Source organism: Syngnathus scovelli, chromosome 19 (assembly GCF_024217435.2).
Source record: "Syngnathus scovelli strain Florida chromosome 19, RoL_Ssco_1.2, whole genome shotgun sequence".
NCBI lineage: Eukaryota > Metazoa > Chordata > Actinopteri > Syngnathiformes > Syngnathidae > Syngnathus > Syngnathus scovelli.
The window spans coordinates 1,333,068-1,341,061 of NC_090865.1; the positions used below are offsets into that span (position 1 = coordinate 1,333,068).

Genomic DNA, 7,994 nt, shown 5'->3' on the forward strand with positions numbered 1-7,994 from the left:
TGGGGGTAAAACAAAAAAAGCAAATCAGCTTTTCATTGGACAGCGACATTCATCATTGCAAAATGACTCCCCCACCCGTGAATGAAAGAGAAAGACTTGTGGAAAATATAAACAACGAATCAAGTTTTATTTGTTGTAGAAAGATCACAGTTTACTAAAATGAAGAAAAAAAAAAAACACACACACAATGAAAGATTGAGGGAAAGAGTCCAAAGGCATGAGTTAATTCTCACTTCACAGTTCCAGAATGAATCCCCTTTTCCATTGTGCAGTTTTATGGCTGCAGTGCTCCCATGCAGACAGAAAAAGAGAATCCCTGCATTTAGGTGGCGAGCGCGCTCTGCCTGGCCGCCATCCTGTGACGCGCGCCTCTCGCGTCGCGTCCCGTCATGCCTCCCGACGCGTTGGGGAATCCGTAAGCGGCCACATACTTACGGTAGGCCTCGCGGATGATGCGGAAGGCCCTGGCGTTGGCGTAAGGGATGTCAGTGATCGGGTCCCGGTAAAGCGCCGTCTTGTGGGTGACGGGGCAGATTTCCTGCACGGGGATGTCGGGACTTTCCTGAGCGCTGCGCGGGAAGGCAAATTCAAACGCCTCGTCGTCGCTGAACGTCACGTAGGTGCGTGAGCAGAGTCCGCCGGCGGGCTGCTGGGACGGTGTGGCGGGATTCGGCGGGGCTGTCGGAGGGACTTCCTGGTCCAACCTTCAGAAGAAATCCAGCAATTGTATAAGGAACTCACCGCTCAAAGCATCCCAGACAAAATTCCATTTGGTGAGCAGATGTACCCTTCCACGTCTACGTTTTCCTCTTTGAGAAGCGACGACGAGACGAGGGGCATCAGGACGGAGTGGTAGCGGATGGTGGGGCCCTCAAAACGCCGCTTCTTGTGGACTTGCTTCTTCTTGTCAGCTTCCAAGCGCTCGTAATTTTCTATATGAAAAATGTAATGCTACTGTAAGGCATATCTGGCCACACTCAGTTACACACACACAAAAAAAAAAGAACAAATTGATACCCAATGATCGAATATTGAGCTCGGCAGTAATCTTGGCCTCGGCCAGAAGCTCCTCTTGGGTGAGCGGCCGGTCGCGGTGAGCCCTCCTGCGGCGCCGAGGGGCGTCCTGGCGCTCCTGCAGTCGCAGGTTGGTCTTGCGGGTGTGCTCGCTGGTGGACTGGCGCACAGACTTGCGAGCTACAACAGAGACACAAAGTTGTCAGGAGCTTTTTCAAGACAGTCATTACATTATTTTTGTTAAAGTTCAAAAAAATGTCAAGGAGGCAACGGTACGAGGTTAATACCGCCGTAGTCTTGAAATTCTTGCGGAATCCTCCGCTTGAGCTCCGCTTTGGGCTTCTTCTCCGTTCTCTTTGTTTCCTCTGAGGGTCTTTTCGGTTTGGGCTTGGGCTTGGCCACCTTCACAGGCTCCTGTGAGGAAAGCACAAAACAAAGCATTACTTTTATTTAGTGGTCAAGATGATAATGGTATTTAGACAGCGTCACATTTTTTGGAAGCAGTACACGGTGCAAAAAGTTTTAGAACCACTGATCCACCTTGTACGCTTTAGTAACAACTCTACTCTTCCTCCGAGGCGCGTCATCCTCCTGGGCACTGTCCGGCTCGTCTCCCTCGTCAATGTCGAAATCGCTGTCCACCTCGTCCTCTGTGTCCGAGTGATCTTCATTGTACTCGTCATCCCCCGATTCCTGGTATGGATAAAAATAAAATAAAAGCCAATAAATATCTAAAGGAAGACAGTTCAGATGTGGACACACACACTAAAGCAGACCTCAACTGTGTTTGTTTCAATCAACAAGATAGTAAAATGTGCCTGCCACATCTCCCACCTACGATATGATGAGACCCCCAGCAAACAAATAACGTCTTACATCGTTGAAGCCTCCGTAAGTGGTCTTGTAAAACTCATCTTCCTCCTCGGCGTCCAGCAACTTGGACATGCGATTCCCCGCAGTCTTTCGGGGCTCGCGGTGACCCGCAAGACTCATTTTCTGCATTGAATAGCAAACAAAGCTACCAAAGCTATTCACCGGCTGTGTTGATTAGCGAGGTGCGCTTGCACCATATAAACTTCTTGAAAATTCGCGTCAAGGCTGTAAAACTATCTTCTCGTATCCATGGCTAAGCTTGGGACTTTAAGATTAGGGGAAACCTACTTGACTAAGCAGCTACGTTTTAATAAATGTTAATGACTCGTTTTCAGTGGGCGAATGCATCAAAACGCAAATCGAAACGGCTGGTCGCTGTCAGCTAACATTAGCCTCCGTTGGCGCGGAGTCACTTACTCTTTCCGGGTTAAGAGGTGTGCATCCGGTTCCCTTCAAAATAATGTGATAACATTTGAAGTATAAAATGGTTTATTTTGAAATACAAGGAGCGTGACACCTTTTTAAGATTTAAATATTTTATTGCACCAGACAACGGTCAAATAAATCATGTATTAAAAATAGTGCATTTGAAATTTTAACTATGCGTCCTTGACAGTAACTTTAATGTAAGGTTAACAATCACATTTCTAGAGAAAAATAGAATAGGTTGGTTTGGGCTTGCATATTATTATTTTTTACATAGACAGGTGGATTCAAACACAATCAATAGCCATTTACCATTTAATCAGAGAGTAGGCATTTGATCATTTGACTTTTGAATTCAACTGTAGACTTTCAACTTGAAAAAGAACTTTATTCATGCATCTGTTTACATAAGCTTCATTGTGAATCTGCTCGTCTCCATGTAGTTGCCGGCGCCGCCATTACTGCTGGCGCCAGCGCTGCGCGGCACATAGGCGATGTTGGCCGTGTGCTTTATCTGCCCTCTGCTCTTACTCCAGAAGAAGATGGCGATGAAGCACACACCGACAGAGCTGCAAAATGACAAGAAGCCAATGGACGCCGCAATTAGCAGCGTCTTGACGTCAAACGGCGGCTCCCGCAGGTCTGGTGACAGAGAAGGCAAGGCACCAGGCCAGCTTTTGAGGTGAAAGGGCTTCTTCTTGGAAAGGGTTCGGATGCGGAGCTCAATGGACCGCGTGTCATTTCCTGCCGCGTTGGATGCCACGCAGCGGTAAATGCCGGTGTCCTGCGGCTGCGCATAGCGGACCTCAAGTGAACCATTACCGACTGCTCGTATCCTGCCCGCATTTGTTAAAGCTCTACGCCCGGGGTCCAGCCAGGTGACAGATGGCTCAGGACGGCCTTCCGCATCGCAGTGCAACATCGCCGTGTGGCCCTGCTCCACCCACACAGAGTTGGGTTGGTGCGGCTGGACACGAGGGGACCGGCACGTGAGCAACTCGGCCATATCCGCTGCGGCGTAGCCCAGGAAATCCCATTGCCCGCACGTCGGTGGGCCTCCGACGAATTCGAGGGACGAACGTCGGCCCGCTAGCCAGAGGAGGCGGCAGTCGCAGGCCAGGGGGTTCCCGTTCAATCCGAGATGTCGAAGGGCATCCGGCGAGTGAAAGACACCCTCCTCCAGTGTGCTCAGGAGGTTTCTCGACACATCGAGCAACTTCAGACTCGCCGAACTATAGAACGTTGCCATTTCAATGCGCCGCAACCGTCCCCCGGCTAGGTGGAACTCTTCTAGCCTGAGCAGGTCCCTGAGCTGGTTGCCTTGAATGTAGCTGATTGGGTTAGATGACAAGTCCAGGTTAACAAGGTAGACTAAGTGATGCAAAGCAGCGAAAGGGACTGCGCTGAGGTTGCAGTTTGGAATGGCTAGGGACGTAAGATTGAGGCCAAACAGGCTGTTTGCAGACAACGTCTCCAGTCTGGGCCAATTGGCGACGACGAGTTCTTTCAGACGCGCCAAGCCGAGGAAAGCATAGTCGGGCAACACGCTGGACTCGAGACGGTGCAGATGTAAAACGGTCAACCCGCCCAAGTGCGCAAAGGCCTCGGTGGGCACCGACGTGAGATTGCAGGCGTCCAGGTAGAGCTGGCGCAGCTCGGTTAAACCTGCAAAGGCCTGGCGAGAGACAAAGACAACATGGTTGTGCAGCGCTTGCAGCACACGGAGGCCGGCTAAGTCCCGGAAGGTGAAATCCAGGACGCCGAGGATCTCGTTGCCGCTCACGTCGAGCAGCCGCAGTCTCGACAAGCCGGCGAGGGCGCCGACCGGAAGCACCTTGAGGCGGTTGCGGGCCATGCGTAGATCCAACAAGCTCCGCAGGCCGAGCAAGGCATCGGCTTCCACGTACGCCAGGAGGTTGTCGCTCAAATCCAAGTCTTCCAGTCGCGTCAAAGCCCCAAATTGCTCAGGCGCCAGAGTCCTGATCGCGTTGTGGCTCAGGTTGAGTCGAGTCAAATCCGACGGGAGGCGCTCTGGCACACCGCTGAGTCCAGCATAGGAGCAATTGACGGTGGACACGGCCGCGCCGCAGCGGCAGGAGTTAGGGCACTGCTCCGGCGCTTGTGACGCCAAGCCGGCGGCCAGAAGAAGGTAGAAAGCTCCCCACCGCGCTATGGAAAGACGGCTTGCCTGCATGGGATAAGGCTGAGTCCACACACAATGTTGGTCCAAGCTTAGTATGATGCAGTATGAATTACAACAACACTGTAACAAAGACTACTGTCACAATCCATCCAAATGAAGACCAATTGAAAAAAAAAATTCTTGTGTAATTCTCAAATTTTCCCAAAAATATTCAAAATATTGCACATTTCAGATTAGTGAAACATCTGTTTCATTACCATCTCAATAATAAACTGAAAAAAATCTCAATACCTGTGCACGGGAATATTTTCAAGGAGAAAGCACATAAAGATGCGATATTGTGACTCACCGGTGCTTCAGTGCGGATGCCCTTTCACTCTGATTACTCCATCTTCATGTTGTTGCTAGGGAGAGGAAGAAAAAATGACTTTTTTCCAGACGACACTTTCTTTCCAACAAATATGGAAATAAATTCAACTGGAAATCACCTTCTGCTCTTTCGGAAACTCGACGAAATGAAGCGGTGCCCTCGTGGCAACAACAATGAGGAGGAGGAGGAGGAAACGCTAGTTGGGCACCAGTTTGCACCCTGGGGGGGTTATTATGCTGCTTGGTGGCCAAGGTCCAAGGCTGGATGCGAGGAGGCAGGCGCAGGTCAGCCAAATGAGGAGCATTTTAAGAGAGGAACAGTGTATTTGACAACTGCAGTGGGCCGGATCAAATACGTCATGCAAAATGGTAATTACAAAACTACATTGAATAAGAATTACATTATGCAGGTGTACCTAATGGTTTGACTCTGTGCTTGCCTACTGAGTTAGTGGCAGCGCTGAGTCAGCAACTCGGCCATCTGCTACCTCCGGGGGGGAAGCCGCTCTCCGTCCGTGCCCGGATTTCGGGAGGGGTGGGGCCCGAACTACCGGCGGTCGTTGCGTAACAACGCTTTTATTGTCACTAGTTTCCAGGTAGTGGTGGCATTTGCAGTGATCACACAGGACTATATTTAGCATACATTTAAAAGCATAGTGACTCTTTTGCAAATTCCATTATTGCCATTGAGCTGCCCCTTCTTGTTCTAAATCTCCATGTTGTCAATTAAGAGATAACATTTGTCAATGACAATAGAAAATGTACAATATGGATGATTGTTTTGTAGGATATACATTTTTTTGCACAGTGCTGCTTTCGGGACTGAACCACTTGGCAGACATGGTGGGGGCCCAGTCTGACACAATACATTACTAAATATAGAGGGAGCATCCAGGGCCCCTTAAATCAGCTTTGCTCAACTGAATCAAAGGATAAAAGACTGCCCTCTAGTGGACAAATAGTTTAGTGCCGACTGCAAAATACCCCATGGATCAAATCAAAAGGTGCTGCACTCAGGCAGAGATTTGAGCACAGCACAGGGTATGGAAGGATCAAAAAGATGAGTGAACAACTCTACTCAATTTATGGGAAGAAATTTTACAATAGAATGTTAATATTGACTAATTTTGGGTGAAAACTCAAATTTTCAAGTTGCAAGAAACACTTGCAGGTCATGAGACCACCTTTAAATGTTTCACATAAACATCAGAATTCCCACTTGAAGATTAAGTGAAAATAATAATCTGACAGTTGGGATTAAAAAAAGGTAACTGAGTCTTTGTTGGTTTATCTCACAACAGACGTTTAAATTTTTTCTATAGGTGCATTCAATACAGTGTGTTCATCCAGAGTCCTAGTCTCCATTTATACTCAATAATGTACATTTTATACATATACATATATACATATATATACGTATATATATATATATGCATAGATAGCTATATACATATATACATGTACACACACACGCACGTATATCTATATATCTCATTAGTCTTTTCATACAAAACAATACCACTACCAAAAATAATCATCTTTTTTCATAGCAGCAAAAAAAAAAGAGGAAAATTAAGTATATTTACAACTCTTTTAGATAACAAGGCATGTAACATTTTGCTTTCCCATTCTTTAAGTCGTTTCATCTAATTTCTTACATATATTTTACTCTTCTTAACGCCACAAGAAGTCACAAATGTGATCGAGGTGTCGTCGCTATGGTGAATGGTGGACCAAACATGGCCTCCGCTGGACAGTGCAAACTCCTAGTTGTGTACGTGTGGCTCTGACCTCACATTACAATTAAAAGTAAATAAAACATTTGGGGCAGGGTGGCAGACTCCCACACCCGCGATAAAATTAGATAAAGTAATTTAAAGAAAAGAAATGAACAAAAAACAAATACCCAATAAAACTAAAACATCAATAAAACTAGAAAATCCCGAATAGAAAAAATAAGCCTAGAACAAATACCAAAACATTTTAAAGCAAATAAAATACAGTAACATAAAAGTGAAAGACTCCTGATGCAAACGATTACAACTTGAAAGGTGGATGAAAACCAAGTGAGAAAATAAACTGAAACCAGCACTGACTTGTCAACACACAAAAAGTCTGCACACCCCTTTTCAAATGCCAGGTTTTTTTTAATATATTTTTTTTGTATCACAAAAACCTGGCACTTGAACAGGGGGGGGTGTAGACTTTTTATATCCAGCATACCTGCTCACACAATCCTCCCAATGGAGATTTCACCTGAAAAAGTAACATGAGGGAAGCCAAGCTAAACAATAATAAATATCCACAGCTGTTTTTGTTTCTTTACATTTTCATGTGCAAAGATTTGTGCAAAGTCGGCCAGTGCCTCTGTCATTAAAATAATTCTCGAAACATTCTTCAACATGTAACCTGCTAAAAAAAAGTCGGAACTCAAGCTCCCAAGAACGCCGAGTGAGCGCTAACATTCCAGCTATGGCAGAGGACGAGGAACAAAAAAAAAAAAAAACTCAATTGCTTTTTGTTTTCCTTCTCTTCCAAAATATATCAGTAGAGCTAATCAAGAACAGCTTGAAAAAGATTTATACGATGACAGCTTAGCTGTTGCGTAGTTATTAGTAAGAGCTATCATGTCACCTGCATTTCACAAAAGCTAACAAGAAGCAGCAGAAAAGCGAGCAAAAACGCTCTCGCCTGCTAACATGCAGCATTTTGTCTGATTATCTCACGAGGTCATGCAAAAAATTATTTGGGATTATAATGCCCTGTATACTGCATTTATATATATTTTCATACGGTTTTGTGGAATTTCACTTTTCGCTCGATTAAGGATATTTGATGATAGTCAGCTCCACGCTCACGCTTCTCGTTTGTCTTCCGTTGTCCTGGAACGACCAAATTCAGACATCCGTTGCAGTCAATGTCTTAATATTCTCATTCTATTTTGTTTTCCACCCGCGAGCAGGCTTCGGGCTCTCGTTTTTCAAGTATGAAAGTTCTGTAAAGAGTCTTAAAGCTTCAACAGAGCAAAACATTTCCATCCACAGTGAGGAAGAACGACGATTTTGTGGTTGTTGTCAACTGCAGCTTTGAGATGGTCGCTAACGTTTGTTTGTGTGCGTGTCACAGTCCCCCTGAGGTTTCCTGTCCAGGTATCGCCCCCGAGAGACCC

At 46.1% G+C, this 7,994-nt stretch overlaps 2 protein-coding genes across 2 annotated transcripts; both read right to left on the reverse strand.

The window, feature by feature from the left end:
* Positions 1 to 96: 96 nt before the first annotated feature.
* vps72a (vacuolar protein sorting 72 homolog a) lies at positions 97 to 2,288 on the reverse strand. Its single transcript, XM_049750723.2, has 6 exons — positions 1,891 to 2,288; positions 1,555 to 1,707; positions 1,302 to 1,428; positions 1,018 to 1,194; positions 788 to 932; positions 97 to 704 (listed from the first exon to the last, which is right to left on the reverse strand). The coding sequence occupies exons 1-6, from the start codon at positions 2,014 to 2,016 to the stop codon at positions 323 to 325; spliced, it is 1,110 nt and encodes a 369-aa protein (XP_049606680.1). The 5' UTR covers positions 2,017 to 2,288; the 3' UTR covers positions 97 to 322.
* LOC125986813 (leucine-rich repeat and immunoglobulin-like domain-containing nogo receptor-interacting protein 1) lies at positions 2,041 to 7,851 on the reverse strand. Its single transcript, XM_049750718.2, has 3 exons — positions 4,945 to 7,851; positions 4,806 to 4,860; positions 2,041 to 4,516 (listed from the first exon to the last, which is right to left on the reverse strand). The coding sequence occupies exon 3, from the start codon at positions 4,505 to 4,507 to the stop codon at positions 2,717 to 2,719; it is 1,791 nt and encodes a 596-aa protein (XP_049606675.1). The 5' UTR covers positions 4,508 to 4,516; positions 4,806 to 4,860; positions 4,945 to 7,851; the 3' UTR covers positions 2,041 to 2,716.
* Positions 7,852 to 7,994: the final 143 nt, after the last annotated feature.